Genomic DNA, 25,668 nt, shown 5'->3' with positions numbered 1-25,668 from the left:
AAACTAAAGTAAAGTGTGAACACTTTAATTTTAAAGTACCTAACTGTAAAAAGAGTAAATCAATTGTGCGTACCACCGCAACAAAAATATCTGTTAATGTCAAGTCCTCAAACAGCTTTTCCTTCTCAGTTTGCTTTGATTTTAAATTATTGTCGAATAAAGAGTGCAAAGCTAAAATTTCATAATTGAAATTAGTAAGTGTGTTCAATAACTCAATTGAGAGTGACCGAGGATAAAACTAATCTTAATCAGTTGAAAACACAAGAATTAAAATGTCATTTGCAATTTATTTATTGAAAGAGTAGTGGACAACAAATGCAATAGACAACAAAATATTTGAATTCAATGAAGGAAAAAAAAAATAAAACAAAAACCGAAAAGATAAAACAATTAAAACTACAAAACTCTGTAACTACTGTAAATCTAAGTAATACTGTGAAACATGTTGCCTAAAAGAATAAATGAACGAAATTTGTATAATACATATTTATTTATCCAACTGATTGCAAAATCAAATCGGTATTAATTTATGAAAGGTTGTTGTAGATTATTTTTGACCTGCTTGTAACTTATAAAATTCGTAATATAAACCCTTCTTTTCCAACAATTCAGGGTGTTTACCCATTTCAGCTACAGTTCCTTCATTCAAAACACAAATGACGTCAGCATCTTGAATTGTAGTCAATCTGTGCGCGATTGTAATGCAAGTTCTATTTTGCTTAGCATTGTCAAGTGCTTCTTGCACAATCTGTAGAAGTAAAATATTTGTTATACATTTATTTATTCAAAAATCTTTTAATTTAATACCTTTTCGCTTTCATTGTCTAGTGCCGAGGTTGCCTCGTCCAAAAGAAGAATGCGGGGATTTCTAATTAAAGCTCGAGCAATAGCGACTCTTTGTTTTTGACCTCCCGACAATTGCGTTCCTTTGCTTCCCAGAGATGTTTCATAACCCTTTATGTTTTCAAGATGAACAATAAAAATATCAAAGACGTTTGTTTTACTCACCAATGGAAGTGACGAAATGAAATTATGTATGTTTGCTGATTTTGCAGCTTCAACTATTTCATCCATACTAACTGTTCGGTTATTTGCTCCGTAAGCAATATTTTCAGCAATTGTTCGATCAAATAGATTTGGTTCTTGTGACACAATACCTAGATGTGATCTTAAATTATTTATATCCACATTTTTCACATCTTCACGTTCGAGTGAAACTTCTCCACTGGCTGGATCGTAAAAGCGTTCCAGTAGTTGAATAATTGTCGATTTGCCACAACCACTGGACCCCACTAAAGCTACAGTTTTGCCATGTAAAATGTCTATATTTAATCCGTTAAGTACTGAAACTGTTGGTCGAGTAGGATATGCAAAATAGACATTTGTATACTTTATGTCTCCTTTCACCTGAAATAAATATTTGGGTAATTATTGCCTTTCAACTATCAGTAATGGCAGCAATTTTCATTCTGTTGTAAAATAAGTTTTGGATGTCAACAAGGTACTGCTAGACCATGCTACGTACATCACTGTGGTGTAGATGCAAAGGCTGGGAAGCGTTTTTAACTTCAGGAACTCTTCTCAGTAACGCAAAAATACGACCGGCTGCAATTAAACCCTTCTGAAAGTTTGGAGAAAAGGAGAATGCGGCACCAATGGACCATGAGCCAACTATCACGGTCTCCGACACTCTATAATAAAAATAAATTAGACGAAATTCCTTAAGTAGCAAAAATCTTTTTACTTAAATACCACTCCATAATCAAGATTTGAATTTATCATCAGATTTGCACCATATCCAATTCCAACAGCATACGCGAAAAGCATTACACTTCGTGCAACACCCATTACAACAGATCTAAAATGCATTTGCTTCTTTACATTTTTTACATACGGTGTTAGTTGGGTCACATAATTTTCGTAAAATACTTGTTCACAACCCAAAGATGCTATTGTCCTAATGTTTCCAATTGCTTCAACTGCTATCTAAAAAATCATACTTATATGACGTGAATATCAATAGGATACTATTACTTACTTTTGCAGAATTCTCTAAAAATTTTTGATTTACTTGGGTATCGCTCTGCGTAAATCTTTGTTCGAAGAAAACAGACAACAAAATAATAGGCGAGAAAGACATTAATACTAATGCTAATTTCCATTCAAAATAAAGAGCTATTGTGTTGGCTATAATAAACGTTGAAAGCGAGTTTAATACTGTTCCGATGCGAATTCCAGAGGCCTGGAAGTAAAAGATTATGACAAAAAAATTCATTACATAGTTAGAATAGTCAATAAATTAGTTGTCACTTAAATTTTAACAAACTATTCCGAACTTTCTGCAATCGGCGATTCATTTACATTTCGCATTTGGTTGAACGATTGCTTTGTATTTTTAATTTCGAGAACGAATTGTAGCATCCTGAAGAACTGTAATACCGGACATTTTGGCTACAGTCAGAAGAAGAAAAATTGTAAGTACGTACAGTGGAATTATGTCAAGAAACCAATGGTAGACATTTCAAACAATTCTTGTAACGTTTATTATTTTAATAAAGTTAATATTATGTTGTTCAAAAAAGTGTAAGAACAAAATTCGGTAGGTCGTTTTCCTTAAAAAATTATAATTACATACTTACACCTTGCACACTAGCTGCTTCTCCAGATAATTTTGCGCATAGTGCTCCGACACCATTGTCTTTTCGATCAAACCAGGCCATTTCTTGAGATAACAAAGCTCGAAACATATTTCCTCTCATTCGCTTCGTTAATTTCTCTCCGGCAATAGCAAAAAGGTGCATCTGCATGAATACAATCACTCTTAACAATAAATAGGTGCTCAAATTACACGAATGAATCTACTAACCTGGAAAAAAGTTGCGACACCTGTTACAATGCCTATAATAACAAAATAGAGGGAGAACAAGTTACTCTGTTCTCGGACGTATGAATCATTATCATCTGCCAAAACCTTAGGCATAATGAAAAATCCTGATTAAAACGAAAAAATTTTTTATCAAAATACTGACCCCAATTATGTCGCCAAAAACTAAACCATATACAGGGAGGGCAGATCCAGTAATAACTGATGCAATGCATCCCACCAATATATAAAACCACTCAGGTTTATTTACTTTTAATATTGATATTATTGAACTTCCTCCGGTTGATTCTTGAACATCTTTATCCTATAAATTAGAAAGAAAGCAATTTATACGAATCTGTACCAAAAAGAACAATAATTAATTGACAATTCGGTCAGTGGAACCATGTACATTTCAAAACACATTCAATTTATTGTTTAAAAAAATTGCAAAAATCTTATTAAAGTTAAATGTAATGGAAACAGGTCTCCGATCACACAACTGCGTTCAAAAATTGTCTATACAGGCTGATTCACGTAGCCCGTTCATTAGAAACTTTCTGATTTCCCCAAATCATATTAATATGAAAATTGGTAGTTGACTATAATCGATTACTCCAAGTTCAAATGAAATATTTTCAAAATGGTGGCACTTCCGGAAATACCGGAAATCGACGCCATCTTTATTTTTTTAAATGAAAGGCCTCATTTTGACTTCACATTTCGATTCTACGTTAAATTTTGAGTTTAGAGCGTCTTTTTGTCAACACTTATCTGTCATCGTTTTTGACCTATGTCATCTTTTTTGCAAAAAAGCGAGGTTGCAGGGCTTCATTAACAAATTTATAACTCTTGAATCATCTGAAACAAGTAATAGATTTTTTTTAGTTGAATTCCTAAAGACCTGGCCGATCCTTTACGCCATTAGTGAAATTTTTTTAATGTTTCATACGCCTACTGAAATTTTTCAAAGTTGCTAATCAAAAAATGTCAAAAACTTCATTTTCTTAAATGGCAACCATTTGTGACACTAGATATAAATGTAGAATTTAATTCTAAGCCTACTTTTATTAACATTATGTATGCCTATTCCCAGCCGTTTTGGCGTAATTTCGATTTTTTGAGTAAAATATTGTTTTTTTTTAATCAAACAATTGTTTTATTTGAATTTTTATTCAAAAATCACAAGCAATAAACAGTAAATAACAACGAAATAATAAAAAATAAGCAAATTAACAAAAAAATATTTTCAATGAATTCATTTACATTAAAATATTTTTTTGTTAATTTGCTTATTTTTTATTGTTTTGTTGTTATTTAATATTTATTGCAATGCTATTTTTGAATAAAAATTCAAATAAAACAATTGCTTATAAAAAAGAATATTTTATTCAAAAAATTTAAATTACGCCTAAACGGCTGCAAATAGGCATACATAATGTTAATAAAAGTGGCCTTTAAATTTAATTTTACATTTATATCTAGTATCAGATGTGGTAGTTGCCATTTAAAAAAATGAAGTTTTCGACATTTTTTGATTATCAATTTTAGAAAATTGCAGTAGTATGAAACATTAAAAAAATGTCGTTGATAGCGCAAAAAAGCGGCCAAATCTTTGGCAAGTCAATAAAGTAAAAATAAATTATTTATTTCTGATGGTTCAGGAATTATAAATTTTTTAATGAAGCCTTGCAACCTCACTTTTTTGCAATAAAGATGACATAGGTCAAAAACGATGACAGATAAGTATTGACAAAAAGACGTACTGAACTCAAAAGTTAACGTAGAATCGAAATGTGAAGTCAAAATGGGGCCTTTCTATTTAAGAAAACAAAGATGGTATCGATTTCCGGTATTTCCGGAAGTGCCGCCATTTGTAAAATATTTCATTTGAACTTGGAGTAGTCGGTTATAGTCAACTACCAATTTTCATATTAATATGATTTTGGGAAATCAAAAAGTTTCTAATGAACGGGCTACGTGAATCAGCCTGTATATGCCGTTCACGATTATTTTAAACACGCAGGAGGCCGCGATATTTTTTTGTTAGATTGGCGTCAGGTCCTGTCATATGACGTTTCGTTTTTAAATATTCGCATTGTTCTCAATTCCATCATTAATTTAGTTAATACGAATTTACCCAGAACTGCCCTACAAATATGTATGTTTCATTTCAATTACAATTTTACGATTATTGTTCCTAATGCGTTCAATTATTTAAAAAATGTAACAACTTGGGAGCAGTGTTCGGTTGAATTATAACCTAAAATAGATTTATTAAGACAAATCACAATACTGCCAACTAAAATGTCAGATTTTCATAGATAGTCCGAATTTGAAATAATCGTGAATGGTTTATATAACCAATACTTACGAGATTTTGTTCTGACGTATTTTCAATCATAGCAGTCTCAGATACTTTTGCCACATTTTTAACACCGCTAGAAACTTCTTTATCTTCTGAATATAATAAATAAACACTTAAGTGATTCGTAAAAATATTTGAAAACAAAATTACCTGTAAACACATCTTCGGTTTCACTTAGACCTTGAGATACTACCAAACTGTGATAAGCACCCTTTTCTGCCATCAACTTAGCATGATTACCTTCTTCGATCACTTTTCCCTCACATACCACTACTATTCGATCGGCATTTCTTACCGTTGATAGTCGATGTGCAACTATAATTGTAGTGCATTCACCACTTATCTAAAAACAGAAAGATAAGAAACTAAATTTTGTTATTGAATGTTGCATGTTACAGCATCAAGGGCCGCTTGTACTTCAGCTTCACTGGTAGTATCCAAAGCTGATGTAGCTTCATCAAGTAAAAGAATTTTTGGTTCACGTATCAAAGCTCGCGCAATGGCAATTCTTTGCTTTTGACCGCCAGAAATTTGCGCTCCCCTTTCACCAATAAGTGTATTGTAACCACGAGGTAGACTTTTGATGAAGTTATGTGCGTTTGCTTTTTTAGCAGCTTTTTCGATATCGTCTTGAGTTGCAGATAGATTTCCGTATTTTATATTGTCAGCGATGGTTGCTGCAAAAAGTGCTGGCTCTTGTCCTACTACACCAATTTTATTTCTCAGCCATGTCAAGTTTAGCTTCGTAATATTATTGTCATCGATAGTCACCTAATAAACAAAAGTTATTTTACAAAACTTGTCAAATAAAAAAACACAACGACTTACGGAGCCTGAGACAGCATCGTAAAATCTTTGAATCAGTTGGATACAAGTCGATTTGCCACATCCAGAACTTCCTACTAGAGCGATAGTTTCACCTGCTTTAATATCCAAATTGAAACCTTGTAAAATCTATTAAAAAAACACTAACACAATTTCATCAATAAATTTCATATCGCATTTACCTTGACGTCCGGTCTTGAGGGATATTGAAAATGAACATTTTTAAAACTAATATCTCCTCGCATGGTTTTTGGTTTCGTTCCTAAATTTTTATAAAGATTGATTTGTGGTTCAGTATCTAAAATTTCAAAAACTTTTGCTGCAGCACCGCACGCCGTTCCAAATATTTCAAAATATGGAGCTCCTGTTCCAAAGTTAAACGAAGCAATTAAGGTACAGAAGAAAACCTTAAATAAAAGTAATAAAGGATACAATTTTTTGAATAAAGGTAACACATACGGACACCATGTTTGCCGGCGTATAAATTATTTGATCTTCTGGTAAATATTTTTCTTCTAATATTAATCCAACACCATACCAGAACGATAGTGCATATGACGCAAAGAGGAAAAACCACATGAATCCGTTGCTAAGACCAGAAAACAAACTTTTTGTGATATTATTCTTTTTGGCACTTTGCAAATGTTTCTCGTAACGTGTAATTTCTTTATTTTGACCGTCGAAAGCTACTACAGTTCTGATCGAGCTTAAAACTTCTTCGGCAATGCTGCCTGCAGCTCCGTACGCTTCCATTTCTTGTCTGGAAAATTTTGATGACAACTAAAAGTAATAACAGTCATTATTATAACATGCTGGTATAAAAAGTGTTACTTACCCACGATACGATCATAGTCACACCAAAAGATACTGGCAACGAGACTAGACATACTAATGCTAATTTCCAACCCAATACAAGGGCCATTACTATACCTGATACAAAAACGCTTTGAAAAAATATAAATGTCGCTACTTTTTCTCCTATTCCTTCTTCAAATTTTAACAAGTTACTAAAAAGAAATAATTTACGAGGCACTTAGCCTATGTGAAACTATGTGAATCTTACTCGGTAAAGGTGGTTGCGAAATCACCAGTTTTATTAAGATCGTACCAAGAAACATCCATATTTAAGGTTTTCTTCAAAATAATTTTTCGTATGTGAAATATCTAAAAAATACGTAAGTTGAAAACTCTATTGAATCTTTTTTGTTTTTGGTTGAAGTATTTTACATAGTTAAAAAGTAAAAAGAGAAAATATATACCTGTCTTAGGGCGCTATAACTAAAAAACACTCCGGCAAGGTAAGTAGCAATGATCGTAACAATTCCTAAGGTACAGGAGTAAATTGCAAAAACACGTATACCATCATAAAGGGTGTCCTCTATGAGCTGAATTTCGTTAGGATCATTAGTTTTATTAACCGCCGCAGCGTATTCGACAATAACTCCAGTAACATCTCCAAAAAGGATCATAACATAAGGTTGGATAACACCGCATACTACTGAGCATATAGTGCCCAAAGCAATAAAAATTTTATCTTGTAATGTGGCATACCGAAACTAAAAGTTAATTTACATAAGTTTATATTTGTTCACATTTCCAGAAAATACCTACCAGCTGGAAATACGAAACGTTTCTTTCATCTTTTTTTGGTACAGCTTTCTCGATCTTCACTTTCTTCTTCATGAATTCGCTAAAAATTACCATGATCAATAATAACTAAATAAATTATTACTTTCTCATTATTATTGAAATGAGAAGTTATATTAGTTTCAAACATGAAGTACATAATATTTTTGTTTTACAATCGAAAAATTTCCGATAATAATGCGGAATCTGGAAATGTGCCCCGGATGCTTGCAGTGTTTCCACGTTGAATGGCAAGGGAAATCCTCTCAAAAAGGAATTTCTTTGATTTTGAGTCGCCTGATTCCGCGATAAGTCGGTTTCCGATTACATTAATGAAATCGATGGCTTCTTTGCACAAGGGCCTAAGGTTTCAAATGCTAAACCTTTAAACACGTAGTTTGACGAAATGATTGAACTATATTTGCTGTGTTTGCGTTTGCAAGTCATTTCAGCGACAAAACCTGAGATTTCAGATGTTTTCAAAATGTAACTGTCTAGAAGTGTATCTACAACAGTAACGTCCCAAACCAAAGGTTGACCTTTAATCCATGGTACTAAAGTCATCCCATCTGGGCGCTTTCTGTCGTCCCGACACAGTTCGTTTGGTTCTAAAGTTGAATTAACATGAATAGAAGTCAAAAACCGGTTGATAATAGAATTAATTTCAGTGTGTCTGGAAAATCTACCACTGCTTTTGGAACAACTTAGACCGTGGATGCCAATTTCGTCAACTTTCGCATTGCATTTGCAAATATAAGGTGTACAAAGATTACAACCCAATCTTAAACCAATACAAACTTGGAAGGAAGTGTTATCTAAGAGAGTACCAATATTATGAGCAAGTATTGCATGTAACCAAGATCCTGATTCTCTGCATTGCAAAGCCTTAAAACGAGCCAAGTCTCTAGGTGAATTAAAGATTAAGTCATTGGCAATTATTCGTTTGATATTGATATTATCCCAATTCTTCTGAAATTGTGGGATTGTTTGTCTTTCGTTTTCATTTTCTACATCCCAGACTGCTGAAGCTTCATCATAATGGTGAATAATAAACTCATTATCCTTTAAATTTAATAATAGAGAAACAAGCTTTTTAACACCATGAATTGAATTCCCAGTCCACCAAATCTAATCGGTAAAGTGGACTAACACCATTGTAAATCAGTACGTAAATTAAGTATACTTTCTAAAGAAGACTTTAAAGAAGAATCAATCGAATTAACATAATTAGAAAATTTCCAAAATGGATTTGTTCTCAATAAAAAATTAAATTTTGGTATGAAAAGACAGTTCTTGATTAAAGTATAAGCCACGTGTCTGCTAAGAAATTCAGCTTTGTTTAAAAGATTTTCAACTGATATTATAGGTTTTTCAACAGTGTTTTTGGAACCTGGATCAAAGATTGGAGAGCCTAAAATAGGTTAACTTCCTCGGTCACAAATTTTAATACCTGATGCTAAATTTTGAAATTCCTTTATCACTCTTAAATCTGTTTCTCCAGAACAGCAAAAGATCTCGCATTTGTTAAAGTTTAATTGAAGGCCAATTTCCTGAGATAAATTGATAACTTTCTTAAAGTCGGATAAAACTACTTCTGGGTAATCAGCTAAGGTTCCATCATCTAAATACCAAACATTCAGTTGAGAATCCAGGGATAAAATAATTGGTTGAATGGCAAGACTAAAAATCATGGGACCGCGAGGATCTCCTTGCTGGGCCACAACAGAAGAAGAAATTAAATAATCACCGAAAAATAAAGTTGAAGGATTCCTATGGCATTGATAAAGATAAAGGTAAAGAAGTGGGGTATGACATTGCATTTCTTTTAGAATACAATCCCGTTCCACTGAGTTAAAAGCGTTTTTGAAATCTAATTTAAGAACAACTTTGCCACGGTTTTGGTCGTTATTCACAAAGATTTGTGTAGTATGAATTGCTGCTCGCATCCTAGCTTAGTTGCCTCTCCAAGTTGGTGTGGAGATAAATACGAATTTACAATATTACGACTTTAAAAACAGGCTAGTTTTGAAGTCAATTTTCGTAAACAGTTTTCCATAGCGATCGGTCTAATTCCTCAACAGCTTGACAATTTTTATAACTGCCAAGTAGTTATTTTTGTTACCTTGGCCTTGGTTACATGGTTACATACATGCATTGACCTGTGTTTTTTAAAACTGAACATAAGGAATAAGTATGGACTATGTTCAGTGCTGAAAAAATGTCCCGGTTGGTACGACGTTCTTTTGGAGACACTTTATACATATTACACATGAAACACAGATTAATTTACAGTGCCACTAGATCAGTTTAATCTTAAATAATCGTGAAGGAGATAACGAGGGTTCTAATCTAGACATGTCGTAAAACTTGAAATTGACGTACGAGTATGTTATTTTTTGCACGTGGTAAACAGTAAATAGATAGGTATGTATAGGCTGGGAAATTTCTAATTTTTTTAATTTTTCCAAATTGCTACGGCAATTAGTCCTCAAAGTAATAAACCGTTTGATTATTGCCTTTGTCCGTAGGCAATGCATGCCGTCATAATTGTGGCTTTAGACATTATATTTAGATTGAAGCTGTTTTAACAGATAATACTTTCGCGAAATTCTAATAGCAATATTTGGATTATTATCGACGTACTTGCATCAATAGTTTCATATGAAACAAATAGCGAAAAATAAATCAATCAGGTTTTTTCTTCATTATGACAGAATTTGTTTATCTACTTTGAGTTACAAATCGACTCATTATTATACCGAAAACAGTTCAATAATGAAGCATATTATTAAACTGTTTCTGGTAAATTTTAGCTTTTGTTATGTTGGTAGCATCAGTCGTTTGACGTCAGGCGTCAAGGTAACGAGTGAAGCTACAAAGTAAATTTAGTAAATATAACCTTACATTTTTGTGAAAAATGTCTGTTACCAACCCACTCCAAAGTCCCTAGACTAAAATGAAAACTTGAGCACCTGAAATTTCAGGAATTAGTAAAATAAAGTAGATAAAATAGTATATTACACTCGTTTAATAAGACGTATTATCACATTCTTTCCATTAAAGCACTTCTCGCTACGCTCGTCGTGCTTTAAACACACTCATGTGATAATAAAGCGTCTTATTAAACTCGTATAATTACATACTATAAATTTAAACCATAATTTAAGATAATATAATACATTTGAACTCGTAGCGTCAGGAAGGCCATTTATAGATATAGATATAGATTTAAAAACGTTCCAAAACGGATCCTTGTGTGACATTGTGTATTATTTCAGTCTACAAATTGTGTGCAGATTACTCAGCATTTTTGGGACACCTGTATGTTATGTTGTTAAAAAATAATGTATGTTTCTTTATATCTTTGGATAAATTGATTTAAACGTTGGTAAATATTAATTTAAATTAAAATGTACATAGACTTATCAAAAATGTTTTTAAATTAAAGAGTGATAATGAAAATATCTACCTGATAGTGATAAAACTTCCAAATAGAAAAGTTACCGAAACAGTGACACAACCTAAAACACGCTTACACTGATCTCTCTAACGATCATTCAAAGCTTTAAACGTCTTCATGGTGTTTATTAGGTGCTTAGCGAAAGATAACAATGAGGAATTATAATGGAAGAACTATTGTACTACTTTTATTTATTGCACATGATAAAACCACAAAATCTTTCTACATTTCACAATGTTACCCAAGCACGATGTTCTTATCTGATATTTAAAGATATTTGAAGTGCTCCTAAAGTGGAATTTCTTATTTATGTAAATGAATATAAATTATAATTAAATGTTTTAAAATTGTTTTAAAATTGTAGGGATTTTTTTAAATCAGAGAAGTATACTCAATATGACGTAAAATATACAGTGAGGACATAAAGTTTGCAACAGAATAGCGTTATCTGATTTTTTTTTAAATCGCAATTTGTTTAAATAACGTTATTGTTTTTTTTTTTTTCTAATGACAACCCTTATTTTTTTCTTCTCTTTTTTATAGGCCTTCCTACTACCTAAACGATGAATGAAAAAATAGTTACCTTACATAACAATTTTTTTGAGAAAATGACAAATATTTCTTAAAAAATTATTAGTTTTTTCTTACACTACACTAAAAGTAAATCATTTTCTTTAAGAACTTATTTATAAAAAAGGGCTTTCTTTTTAAAAGTTTCCACTTAATTTGTTTTAAATTCTTTTCCACGAAGCATGTGATCATTTGGCATTTAACGATTGAGGAAACGCGTTCTCGCCAAGGCAACCTTTTCCAAAATTGTTTAAAAAAGACTTTTCATTAATCATTTGTTATTTGGATCCAGCTTTCCTAGCAGGGGAGGCTGCGCAATTGTCCTTCGTACTCAAGTAGCTGTGACCAGTGCAGAGCACAAAATGCAGCCACGCCACCCTTAAAAGAAACGAATCGTTGAAAAACAGTTGACACTGGAAACGAGTTTCTCATAGGTCTGATGACATCTTCCCTTTTTACTTTTACCGATATTATTCCACACTTGACGGAGAGTTTTCTTGAGAATTCACAAGGAGTAACTTTAACAGAGGAATTATGAGATCAAAGCTGCACCTTTTGGACCCCCATATCTTCAAATCTAAGAGGTATAGAATTTTTTAATAATTTTTCTCGTTATTTTCTAACATGAATTGACATTGCCTCATTGAGTTATTCCGCGAGTTTTGGGGCACCCAGTATAGTAGATGATCATAAATCAGAATTTTATAATGTATCCAAATCTGCCATAACGTGGGGTTGCTATTAAAATGAGAATTAACTGCAAATATGTATTTCTTTTAGAGAAATAAAATATCTCAATTAGACCATACTTTTGATGCACGTGGTATAGTAAATATGCAGAAAATATTATTCCATCTTTAGAACTATTTTTTTTTTATTGTAGAGATTGTGATAAGAGATAATATTTATGTATCATCACCCCTCTATCAGTCATATGACTTTTTATTTATTTATGGATTAAAACTATAAAAAAATTATTTACAATTGGGATTGGATTAAACATAATTTACATGAAATTAATAATATTCGCATAAAAATAGAATACGAGTATCTTCGACGTCAATATGACGTCATAAGTTATAATCTCGTGCGTTCATTTAAATTTATCCTCAAAGTATAGACGTTGAAGAGTCGATTGTGAACGTATTATATGGATTACGGATCAGCTGTTTAAATCTTACGTTTTACACGAGAGGTGCGTTCACAATCGACTTTTGAAAGCCAACTTTGAAGATCATTTTAAATGAACACACGATAGATTTCTTGTGAAACGAGTGTAACATGCTATTTTTTCTGTTTTGGATTTATTTATTTAATTTTTTAAAATATAAAATAATTATCTAGTGACTTTTACTTTAATGGCATTGAGTTTGTATAGAAGAAGAATGCCATTTCATTAAAAACTAAATTTCAAATTGTCTCCCAAATTTTGTTACAATAATAATCTACCTCCTGAATGGTTCATTTTGATCCTACAACATGGATTCAGATTCATTTTTGACATCACAGATTTACACCATGGCGGCTCGTCAGGGGAGGTACGGGAGGCAGTAATTCTCTAAAAACAAACTGCACAAAAAATTTCCTTAAATGGTCTATTATATAATTTATAATTTTAAATTAGTAATTTGATTCGTTTTCGTACCCATCTTTCACGAACATGATGTAAACACGGCAACGTTTAAAACAAAGAAATGTAATTGTTTTAATAGTTTTTTAATTTCTTACGCGTCCAATTGTATCGTTCTACATTGCGTGTAAACATAGCAGGAAGTAAACTGTGTCCTTGCCTCCGCCAGCTAACCAAAATGCATGAATGTATCCAGACGAGATTGACCTTGAAGTTTGCAGTAGCAAGTGTTAAATATACGGCAAGGGAAGTATACCTCCAGCATCAAATCCGTCTGCGTCAGATTTCAAACCAAATACTCCAAGACAATTATTAAAAAGCTCTCGGTAAATTTAACATAATTATTAATAAGAAAATCGATAGAAATCTAGAAATGAAATTCAAAATTTTCAAGATCGTGTAGAATGCTTGTACAAGTACGATTTTAATTAATTTATTGAATTATCAAGACAAATTATTTATACAAGAATTGGGGAGACTACGTCCCGATCTTCCAATTTTGGAAACCGTTGCAGATACCTCAAAATGGTGTTTTAATGTTTCGGGTCATAATATTTGTGAGTGGCTCAGAGAAAGTAAGGTACGTAATAAATAATAATAAGTTGTATCGCTGGCCGTGTATACTTTTTAATCAGCGATCGGAAAATTCAGTATGGTGCAAATTGGGACATGGTGATTTAAAAAATGTATCCTGTTTTATTGAAAGGCATGGAAAGTGTAAAGAAGACATTTGATCCAACATTCAAGTGTAAGTTTCAGTTATTAGGCAACAACAATTATTGACGATACAAGAAAAATTCACAATTAGGTCGATTCTGTATCCCATATCGCTAGTTATATAAAGGTGCTTTTTTTAAATTTGGCGTCGAAGTAGGCGTTGGAGAGTCGATTGAGATCGCACCACTCGTGTAAAAGCGTAAGATTTAACAGCTGATCCGTGATCCGTAACCTGTATAGTGCGTTCACAATCGACAGTTCAACGCCTACTTCGACGCCAAATCTAAAAAAACTACCGTTACCATTCACGATGTTTTGGCATAAAGGGAGGCCATGGAAAAAGTGCATTTAATTTGGCAGTAAAGCTGTCTGTTGAATTAGGTTATGTTTTTCTAAGTTTGAGGTTAAAACCTCTAAATAATAAGTCTGCATTTTCTGGAACGTCGAAAACCATACAAAACGAAATTTTAGAGTAAATCACTACCACCGATTATAAAGAAAGAAACAGAGAAAGAAATTTCACTTGGTACTTGCCGAGTGAAAAATTATGGAAAACATTTGCGTAATGCTCAGATATTTTCTATACGAGTACACTCAAAGACCTTTCTAATTGGTATAAAGCTATGATTTTTTGTCCAAGTAGAGTTTTCCCATTAATTCTGCCTCCCCTATTTACGGATTGACGAGCCGCTACTGTATTACAGTAATTCTACTACCAAGACCAACCCCATATTCAATAATCACTAGAACGATGATACAAAACTGAACTTTGTGCAATTGTTTCTGTTACACAATATACTCTTTATAACCCTGAAATAGAAAAAATAATTTATCTTCAAGCGGTCGAAAATCGCGCCTTTGTGTATTAACAATAAATTATTATCAATTACACGAAATATTTAATAATTAAATTATCCATATTAAAAAAAGTCTCTAAAAAAGCGAAATAACGACATTACTACCCAATATTTAGCACGTTCCACTGTAGTGTAAGACAAGTCGTCCGTTGTGGGCGTGTCCATGGATGTACAGCCTGTCTATATAAGAATGTGGGATCGCAGAGGGCTCTAGAATTTGAATTTGCGACCCCGTTCAAATTCATCAATTACTAACGGCAAACTGCCAAATATTCACATCACAAGTTATCAACACATAGTCAACTCATTTACGCATTCGAAGAGCTGCTGTATTGTTTCTTACGTTCCTGATTTGTTTATCTTGAAAGAAAAGCTTCTTTCAAAGCTAAAGTGTGGTCGCTGAACAGATGGAGTAATAAAAAAAAGGGATGTGGCTTTAGTTGCGCAGAACGATACACGCCGAAGCTAAAATGGTCTTCACACTTGAACAAAATAAGATTATACAGTCTTCAAGCTTTTAAAGAAGACTTTCTACCTGGACCAAAATATTTTAGAAATGTCTCTCGTCGCTCATATGCATCGAATTGTTAATCGTTTTGTTCTACTGGTAATGTTGAAAAGGGGAAATCTTCAGATCATCCCAAGGTGATTGAAGATGTAGTTGAAAACATACGAGATCATTTTGAAAAACACCCAAGAACATCCTTTACCAAACTATCTCTTTAAACTGGTGTACCTCGCAGTACAAGTCATAAAGTTGTTAAAAGAGAACTTGCATTTACATACATACAAAGTAATAATAATAATAAATCTGAAAGATGTATACATTATTGTAACTGGGACATTTTTTTAACACTGAATATAATCCATGCTTATTCCCTATGTTCAGTTTTAAAAACCACAGATCAATGCATTGTGAGTTGCTATGCAACCAATTATACATGAAACTGTCAAAAATGGTCGAAATATCGACTACATAGAAATGTCATTGAATATTAAATTTTGAAATATGTAATGTTCAAAATTGTTCCGATGGAAGGGATTGGTCTATCATGTATTGCATTGGAAATGTCACGCACTTTTCTGGCCATGGACCGTGGCGCCATCTGTTGGCCTGTTTAGTAAGTTAACAACGAAACCGAGTAAACCGACGAAAAACAAATGATATTTGACAGTTAAATTTAACCAAAGTATGTTATTTGCCCAAAAAAGTGTTGTATCGTTTATTTCTGGTGGTTATTTGCTGCATAATATGAAATGTTCATATAATCGATAATGGAGAAATGTCTAATACAACAGCCAAAGTGATGTCTAATGTCTAATAAGCCGCCGGATATGGCACATAATAATCGTAATAATTGTCCAGTCACCATAAATTATGTAAATAAGTAATTGTATTGCAAATAGTAAATTTCTAGTGTTGTTGGCAAGCTGATAAAAAATACTATAAAGAATTGTTAATATGTATTAATAAATGTATCTACATATTTGAAAAAATTGGGATGGAGCCGAGTCGAAGACCCGGCCTAGTAACTTACCCGACATTAATTTAAAGCAATCTGAATGGACCCGTGATACCTACCTTGTCCGTGTTAACCCACATAAGTCGTCTTCTAATTCTCGCAAATAGTAAATGTCATTGCCAACATAAAAACACATGCCCTTTCAACTGGTAATGTCAAATTTCCATGTCACCTCATTATTTTTTCGAGCAACCTCCACCCTCTTCCACTCCTCGTAGTCGGATTGACACCAAACTCTATTCGGTGGTCACTATTACAGAGTTATTCTAATGGCAAGATCCAAGATTAATTTGTTAAAAGTTTCAGCAGTTATCGCCGTCGATCTATGAAGACGTAAATAACTTTATAAGCCCGCCATATTGGAAAAATCCGCAAATGGTAAACATCGTTTCCGACATATAAACACATGCCCTTTCAAACGGTAAAGTCAAATTTCCATGTTCCCTTATAATTTTTTCGACCCACCCCCCGTGGTCCGATTGACACCAAAAGCTTTTCAACTCGAGAGACCACGGGTAAGTTTGTGTTGGTCAAATTTGAAAGCAATCGGTCAAAGCGTTTTTGAGTAATCGTGGGAGAACGAAAAGTGGGACAGACAGACGCACATCAGACAGACATCATTCTAAAAACTTCATAAACGTGTTCAGGGGACCTCAAAACGTAAAGATCTGATGAAATTAGCAATTCGAAATTTTGGACCGATCACAGTACCTAAGTTACCCACCTTTGGTCGGGTAAGTTAAAAAGTACAAAATAAATTTGTAATTTTTCCAATGATGTCTTTTGCTTTGTAGTTCGTGCCGTTGCCTAAAAAATTTAATGTGTACCTCGACCAAAAAGTGCCTTTTGTCCTCGCCTGTTTTCAAGTCTCAGCTGCGCCTCGACTAGAAAGCCCAGACTCGGACAAAAAAGATGCACTTTTTGGCCTTGATACACAAATAACTATTGGACATCTCTTAATTTTTTTTAATACCCTTTTTTGACACATTTGTGGACCTCTAAGGTTGTTATGATTCATAACATCCGTGGTTTGTTCAATAGTTTACTGGTTTCAGAACAATTAGATCGAATTTAAAACAATTAAATCAAAAAACTCGTTTTAAAATAGATTGAGTTGATCGCGTTTGCATGATATGTTCAGGTGTCATAGTTAAATTTGGTTGTTTATACAGACATTTCGCAAAATGAGTTTAAAATAGTGTTTTACCGGAAAACATCTTAAATGAAGCAGAACAAGCTTTAAATAACTTACTACCGGAAAAATCAAAATAAGGCAGGTACTTATCGGAAATCATAGAGACATTCAAATAACGGAAGGATCTAAATAAGGTTACAACTGTAAATGAAAGTGATGTTGGCGTATTTTCCTGAACTGGTAAGTGCTCATTGTGTTAGTTCCGTAACGTAGGTATGTATTTATTTTTTTGTTTGTAGAGTCGAAGAAATATAGCTCCTCATCCCTCATCCTTATGAACGTACTGGTACTACCCGAATATCCGATGCCCGATACTACGAAGTGCAATTCATATTTTACTATGGCCGAGTTCCGTCTATTTAAGTAATTATTGTTGTTTTTAGTTCTGTCTATTTGAATTAATAATGAATAAAGTTAGATATTGTCTTCATTTGTTGGTTGTTGTTGACATGTCACTATGGCAATATTACCCTACAGCATAACTGTACTGGTACAGTTATGACTCACCTACCATCCAACTTTTGTGAATGTAAATAAACCAAGGCTTACTATACTGAAACCGGTAAATTTTTTTAAAGGATTCCTGACAATCATATCGATACTTTAAATTAGCTATAACTTGAACTGAAATGAAATAAGCGTCTCTCAAACAATGCAGTGAAATGACATTAGCCGTTTGCAATAATGTTCACCAGTTCAATTGGTGTCGAAATATTTAATTGAAATTTATTAATTAAAATGATCAAAACAGACAGTAGTTCACAAACAAATAAACAAATACCAGCGCAAAATGAGTTTAAATTACCCAACTCAAATAAAGTACATTCGCTGACGAAAATTCTCATCGGTGACAAAACAATCTTGAAGACAAAAGGATATATTTTTTTTACTTTTTCAAATTCTCCTACGGTTGAAACTGCAGAACTAATCGTGGTGTCATCAGCATATTGAATTATATGAGTAGCAGTGATTGGCAGGCATACTGAAACAACATTAATGTACGCTAAAAATAAAAGTAATCTAAGTATGGATCTTTTAGATTAACGATTTCATTTCAAATAAAACAAAACTTTACACTTCAAAACAAGCTCTTTATTCTTCGGCTGCGTGTTACAGAATGCATCAAAAAGTCTAAAATTATAACATTTTATGCAAGAGCTCGATAATTAGATATGACATTTACGACCCAGCTGGGGCTCGATACTTAATACCCCAGTTGTTGCTCTTGACCCTATCGGGGTTAAAACAAAAATCCCACGCCTTAACTTAAGTCCATAAAATATTCTCGACAATAAATTATATAAAAACTAATAATTAACCACAGTAAGTAAATAAATTCTAAACATTAACAAAAACGGTCCTTTGTGCCTCGGCTGATGCCGCCATCCGACGATATTGGTGGAAATGCTCACAGATCCATGAGCAATGCAGATCAGTTCAGAAAAATAAGAATCAATACGAAAACTATATCTAAAGTATTGAAAAGTTTCAACTTTGTATGAATTGTTGGTGGCGGAACTTGGAAATGAGCGAAACACGTGACTTACTCTAGGAATTCATAAACTGGGTCCACACACTTCAAATAACTCTTCCAATAATCAGACTAATTGATCTTTTTTACCACAAGTTTTTTATTTGCAATTATAGTCGAAGGTAAAATAACAAGACGTAATTTTTTTGCTTTGACAATTTTGCGAGTTGAATTTGAGCATTTTTATTCTAGTTAGGTCCGTGAGCTTTAGCTCGAAAGTTTAATCTTTGAATAATAATGCTCAAATATCAATGAGTAAAACTGTCTAAAGCAAAAATGTTTAAGTGAAAATTGGGTAACAGGTCGTGTTATTTTTGGCAAGATTAATTCCAGAATACAAACTTTAACATTAGGTAATTATTACTTTCCCTCCACCACTCGGCGGCACGGCAATTTTGCCGGAGTACATACACTATTACGGATAATACTATCAAGTAATAGTGCAGTGCTTATCAACATAATTACCGGCGTCTCGCCTCCACATTTTGACTTTTTTGTGTTTTATTATGTTCTGTGTCAATGTTAAGGAACTTCCTCACGATGTGACATGAGTATAATAATATACCTTTTTGAATTTCAACTACCAATGTGTTATCTAAATCCAGAATTTTTAAATTTTTAAAAAGAGATTGCGGTACTATTCCCATTGCTGAAATTATAAGTGGTAAAATCGAAATTTTTTCTAAACACTAAATATTTCTCATAGCAACGGAGAGCTCTAAATATTTATTAATTTTTGTATTATATGTCTGTGTTATATTATGTGAATTTGGAACAGTTATATCTAAAACATATGCTTACTTTTGTTGTTTATTTAAAATAATAATGTCTGGTCTGTTATGTTTAATATGAATGTCAGTTAAAACTGTTCGATCATAATATAATAATTGTAATTGTCATTTTCCGAACAACTTTCTGGTTTATAATTATAATGTGATAGTGTATCCTTTAATAAATTGAATTTAACAGCATAATTCATGTGTATAATTTTAGCGAATATATCATGACGTTTCTTATATTCGCTTTGAGCCAAAACGGTGCAAGAAGAAATGATGTGTTCAATTGTTTCCCCTTCAGTTCCGCCAATCCTACATTTATCGATGATCGGTTGCAAACCGCATTATGTGTTTTTTATAATTTCTTGTATTTATAACACGATCTTGTATTGCAAATATAAAACCCTCAGTCTCAGGATGAATATTTGATGTCTTAAGCCATGCATGAGAAGCCTGAATATTAATTTCTGGTTGTTCTAGTTCTTTAAAGTATCTCCATGTAAAGACTACGAGTGTCAGGTATACAGTACATTTTTTTTAACTGTTGCCATAGGGAATTGCATGGTAAAACTTATACCCCCTGTTAACTTTTGTTCTGATGAAAATATTAAAACCATTTTTGGAACAAAGTTTTTTTTAATAAATAAATGTTTACATATTCTGCCTTCCAAAAGCTAATTTAATCATAGCCTCCAGGAGATCTCGCTATTTTTTAAATGAAAGTGACAAAAGTTAAAAGTGGAGATGGTCAGGTGCTGGTTGAGCCGAACTATTATTCCGGCGCGCTAGAAAATATTTTTTCACAACTTTTTCGACAGTTTAGAATATTGAATTGTAATCTAACCGATAGTTAAAAAAATCTTCCAACTTTGTTCCAAAAATGGTTTGAATATTTTCATCAGAACAAAAGTTAACATGGAGTATAAGTTTTACCATGCAATTCCCTATGGCAACAGTTAAAAAAAATGCATGAAATTATATTATCACTTAAATTTAAAGGTGTGTAACCTTTATCGGCTGAAACCATAGCATTAAAAAAGGTGTTATCACGAGCTCTATTGAGGAAATAATTTTTTAGTGAAGCAATTTGATTTTTTAGCAGTACTTCTAGATTTGAAAAACCCCTACCACCGTTTTCGCGTGGTAAATTAAATCTTTCAATAGCAGATTTAGGGTGATGTTTACTAAATTTGGTAAAAAGAACTCTGGTTTTAATGTTTATATTCTATAAATTAGTTTTGGACCATTTTATAACACCAGAAGAATAGGTCAGCAATGGAACAGCATATGTATTAACTGCTTTAATTAAATTATTACCCTTTAATTTTGATTTTAAAAGAAATTTAATTCTTAATTAAAATTGTTTTTCTAAATTTTATTTTATAATTGAGTGTTGAATATGATTTGATTGATTAATACCTAAATATTTGTAAAATTCTCCTTTATTTAAATTTTTAATGATTTCTCCTTCTTGAGTTATACATTCTAAATTTTCGTAATGACCGCGACATATTGATTGCGTTTTACACTTATCAATACCAAAACTCATCCCAATATCATTTCAGAAATTTTATTTATTTATAATACAGTTATTAAAAACACAATTATTATTAAAAACAATTTGAGAATCCGACAGGAGTAGCATGCAATTTTAATCACTTTTGACAGATGGCACAGTAGTAGGACGTTTTTATCGCGATAAACATTTTTGATTGGATGAAAGCAAGCGCTTTGATTGGCTAAACATGCACGTTTGATGTACGAGTACGTGGGAATAAATCGTGGAGAAATAAATTAATGAGATCGGATCTGCTAGATCGCTATCACATTTTTTCGCTGTCACAACAGATTTTTAAGTTTGAAGGTTTCTGACCTTTCACAGCCATACTAGGTAGGTACGAGTATTATCAATATTATAGGTACATGCCATTAATAAAATATGTATCTTTCGATAAATATTTATAATAATAAACACAAACGAATACATGTCATAAACGTGATCATTGGTATGATTTACATAATGATTCTTGACAATGGACTGTGAACAAAAGAATCAGAGTACCTAAATTAATTGCAAGAAAAGCTACGAAGTCAAAGAACTGCAAAAATAACTTTAAGTTGAGTTGACACCCTGGTGTGGAATGTGATCAATAATTGTAACAATTTCATATTAGTAATTTAAAATACATTTTGATAATATTGACGACGTTATTGATTATTTTCTCAACAAATTTGAATACCGTTTAGCTCTCTGTCAATAAAGTGGTAAAACTCAGTTTGAGAATTTATTTTGATGAGATATTACATTACATATAGGCTTTGCCATTTCTATTGAAACACCACCTGTTGATTGTCAGTTTGGCAACGCTGCAAATATGTTTAGTAATTTTTTGACTATTATTGCCAATCTTGATTTTTGTTGAATGTCATGTCATATTTGACTCAACGCGTCATTAATTCAATTATAAACCAATAATTATTAAGAATTTATTGTTTGGGTACTGACATGAAGAGAGCTTTATGATAAATTGCATTTAAGTCACCCAATGTGGTCAGTCAGAAAAAATTTTTGTTGAAATTTCAGAAATCTTTTCCGTAAGTTAAAAAGGTGTCTTTCTATCATTCTAAAAAAGCGTCAGCGTCTTCAGCTTACAACGTATTTACATTTGTTAACATTTAGGTACGTATAACATCAAAATTAAATCCCGCACTTAACACGCCACTTGGCGCATGCGCCTTGAGGGGACATCTTAAATTATTGTTCTAAATTGGAATTGTAATTTTGATTTTCATCTCTTCAGGTAAACTTTCAGCGAGTGCAGTTTTATTTGTTATTAATTATTATAACTCATTTAACTTTAACAGCAGAAAAGTGAGGTTACGTGTAAGTTTCGTTCATCCTCTGTAGTTTCACCATAAGAAAAATTCAATAAAAAAAGCATTTCAGAAAGTGTAGTTTATTAAAATTCTTAATTAGTACATATTATATTCAATTTCACCTTTTCCCCAATTCATTCAATTATGAATTTTGAGTTCCTCAAACTCCTGATTTTTTTAATCCTTACAATCTTACCCCACATTGCCCTCATACCCCCATAATACCAATTTCTTTTTCCAGACATCTGATATTACTGTCAACAGAATTATCTAATCACACCTGAGAGGCGAAATCCTTCAAGATTCCAAAATTGGCGCCAATCCTTTGATTTTGTAATTTCCTTGTTCATTGATTAAAATTCTTTGAGTTTCCCTTGGGCTTTACCTTCCACCTTCTAGCAGGAACACTAACTACGACAGATAATCACGCTAAAAACCACTCACTCACATTTGTAGTGGTAGGACTCGCAGGTGTAAAATTTTTAGATTTTAAATTATATGTATTAAGAATGCATGCACAATGCGTCGACGAGATAAATAATTACTTAGATCATTGTGTAGCAAATATTTTTCCTTCTGCTTTTGCTACTTGTCAGGATATTATTAAAATTCAAACACTGAATTAAAACAATAACTTTAATAAAATAACGAATAATTTCAATACATTTCAACTACAACTCTCAATTCTCTACTCTGTAACTGCTTAACTTTTAGCTCTTTACTTTCTAACTTCTAACTCTTGACTCTAAACTCTAACTCTTGACTCTGCACTTGCTTACCCCTTTCTTACTTTTATATTGGCACTTCCACATTTCATTCAACCACTCACATTCATTCTAGCTTCAACGACCAAATTCACTAATCCAATAACAATCAAATGTTTAAACCTAAAAACAATCCGTTGAAGCCAACCGACTTTCCTAACCGACAACTTTTCTGTTAAAACTAATTCGTTCCGATCAATCTATTAGCATTCACTCATAACCAAATACACTTCTACATTTCCTTATGACTAACGGATTTTAACGAATTTACATCGACGGTTGAAAAATTACAACAATTGATTTATCAATTTATCATATTTATTTTGACAGTGATTTGCTTTGACGTTTTAGGAACTAGAAAATGTCAAAATTTCAAATTTCTCACTAAAAGCCGTTTTACAACCAACCGAACCTGTTACACATTGCTAAATTTTAGAAAAAATCCAACAGGTGGTGTTTCAATAGAAATGGCAGAGCCTATATTAGAGTTAACAAAAATCATGAGCCAAAAGTGATCAGAAATTAAAAAATTAATTGTGTTTAATGAATAATGGGTTTTTCCTTCTGCCTTGTTGGAGATTTTTATCTCCCAGTCTACTGTCATTGACACCGCGTGCTCCAAAATGTATATTATTTTGCAACAAAAAAAAAACACTTCAATTGTGTGACTAATCTAAGTGTGACTAATCGGCGACAGCCGAGATTATAATCAGCCGAGTCTGTTATTTGCGTATCGGCCGTGTGTCGTTCAGTATTTTTCATGATGATACCATGAACATTTAATATTTGAGGATTCGTAAATTTTGCTTGTCTGTCATCAGTCATCACTAACCCGAGGTCATTATAAATGTTTGTAACTAGTGAGCGTAGCGGCGCACCTAAAACTATGCACAGCCGTCTAGGATGGTACAATCATTTATAATGACCCCGTCCAATTTACGACTGATCTGTGGCTTAATTGCGTAATATCATAGCAACGGAATATATATAGAATACCGTTAATAAATAACGGCCGTGACTGATATGACACACATATCAATTGAGGAGAGAGTACTGTTATAGCAGGTTAACAGTATGGTATCATGAAAAACCATTTTACAGTCTGTTGCGGTTGAGTGTCGTAAAAACTGAGAAAAACTAATCGAGCAATTAAGCCATATTCTCACTATATTTCTGGTCGTACTTTATTCGGCCTGTTTTGCAAATTCTTCATTATCAAACGATTCACTTGCAACAGACATTTTAATAGAATTTCCGTACATTTACTCGAGGGAACAACGGAAAAACCACGTGTGCAATACGTAGGACATACATTTTTTTTCGTATTAGGCATGGAATTTTTGATCGACGCAATGGCCGAGATGTATCATATTGATCTGACCTCTCATGAACTCTTATGTTTGATTGATCTCTGATCTGTAATCAGATTGGATAGAGTCAGTCAAATATAAACAAAATTCCATAATTTTTGCCTCAATTGAGTGCTAACTTGTACAATTTGCCTAATATTGTGACTGTTGAAACTTGTGATTTTTACTGTTACAAAGTAGTGTGTGTGTATGTGTGTGGTGAATTATTTATTTAAATATTTTATTTCAACTTTAAAATCCTACTATTACACAAAGATAAACTTTAATTGAGGTATGTTACAATATGTTATCGGCCGCTCTAATTCAGCTCTTGTAATAAAAAATTAAAAGTTTCTTTACGTTATAAAAAATAACTAATACAAGTACAATTATATCGTTTGATTTTTTCAAAAAAAAAGGAATTTTTTTTCTGCGTTTTCTTTTATTTTAATGTTAAGTCTTTCTCTGTGTTGAAAAAGACTTTTTAATAACAATAATGGGGTTTTCAAGTGATGTCTTTGCTTAAAATCAAAAATAAAATTTATTTTCCTCTTGTAAACTCAATCCGGGGACATACTGTATATAAATATCGTTATTAATTCATTATTATTATTTAATAATATTTTGATGTTATTTCTTCAACAAAATGGAATTTTTGCGAGATACAGGTTCAACAAGACTATAATGATAATAATGCTTATGCAGTTTAAAATAAGCTTGGCTAAAAATTTGTTTTA

General features: G+C 32.5%; 3 protein-coding genes across 8 annotated transcripts in view; 2 read left to right on the top strand and 1 right to left on the bottom strand.

The window, feature by feature from the left end:
• The window catches only part of LOC138129408 (uncharacterized), a 202,861-nt gene that overhangs the window by 68,056 nt on the left and 109,137 nt on the right, over nt 1-25,668 (top strand). The gene's annotated exons all lie outside the window — the stretch shown is intronic.
• LOC138129871 (uncharacterized) overlaps nt 1-25,668 on the top strand; it is a 47,473-nt gene that overhangs the window by 15,300 nt on the left and 6,505 nt on the right. The window contains exon 1 of one of the 5 annotated variants that reach the window (XM_069046188.1): nt 25,056-25,223. The exons of the other annotated variants lie outside the window; for them this stretch is intronic. The gene's annotated coding sequence lies outside the window, so the exon portion shown is untranslated. Of the gene's footprint in view, nt 1-25,055; nt 25,224-25,668 lie in introns of those variants that run through there. 5 annotated transcript variants of the gene reach the window in all.
• LOC138129868 (multidrug resistance protein 2-like) lies at nt 278-11,334 on the bottom strand. Of its 2 annotated transcripts, XM_069046176.1 has the most exons (21): nt 11,152-11,334; nt 10,587-10,654; nt 7,668-7,746; nt 7,316-7,612; nt 7,120-7,220; nt 6,892-7,063; nt 6,516-6,836; nt 6,239-6,463; nt 6,060-6,185; nt 5,628-6,002; nt 5,382-5,574; nt 5,238-5,323; nt 3,030-3,188; nt 2,867-2,971; nt 2,640-2,801; nt 2,039-2,242; nt 1,745-1,986; nt 1,526-1,691; nt 1,009-1,407; nt 808-954; nt 278-748 (listed from the first exon to the last, which is right to left on the bottom strand). In XM_069046176.1, exons 3-21 carry the CDS (start codon nt 7,737-7,739, stop codon nt 548-550), a joined length of 3,753 nt encoding a protein of 1,250 aa, XP_068902277.1. In that variant the 5' UTR covers nt 7,740-7,746; nt 10,587-10,654; nt 11,152-11,334; the 3' UTR covers nt 278-547. The 2 variants fall into 2 exon arrangements, with proteins under 2 accessions (XP_068902277.1, XP_068902276.1); XM_069046175.1 differs by lacking the exon at nt 10,587-10,654.

Source organism: Tenebrio molitor, chromosome 4, assembly GCF_963966145.1.
Source record: "Tenebrio molitor chromosome 4, icTenMoli1.1, whole genome shotgun sequence".
Classification (NCBI taxonomy): Eukaryota; Metazoa; Arthropoda; class Insecta; order Coleoptera; family Tenebrionidae; genus Tenebrio; species Tenebrio molitor.
Note: the sequence above shows the minus strand (reverse complement) of the source record. Positions and strands in the feature narration are given on the sequence as shown.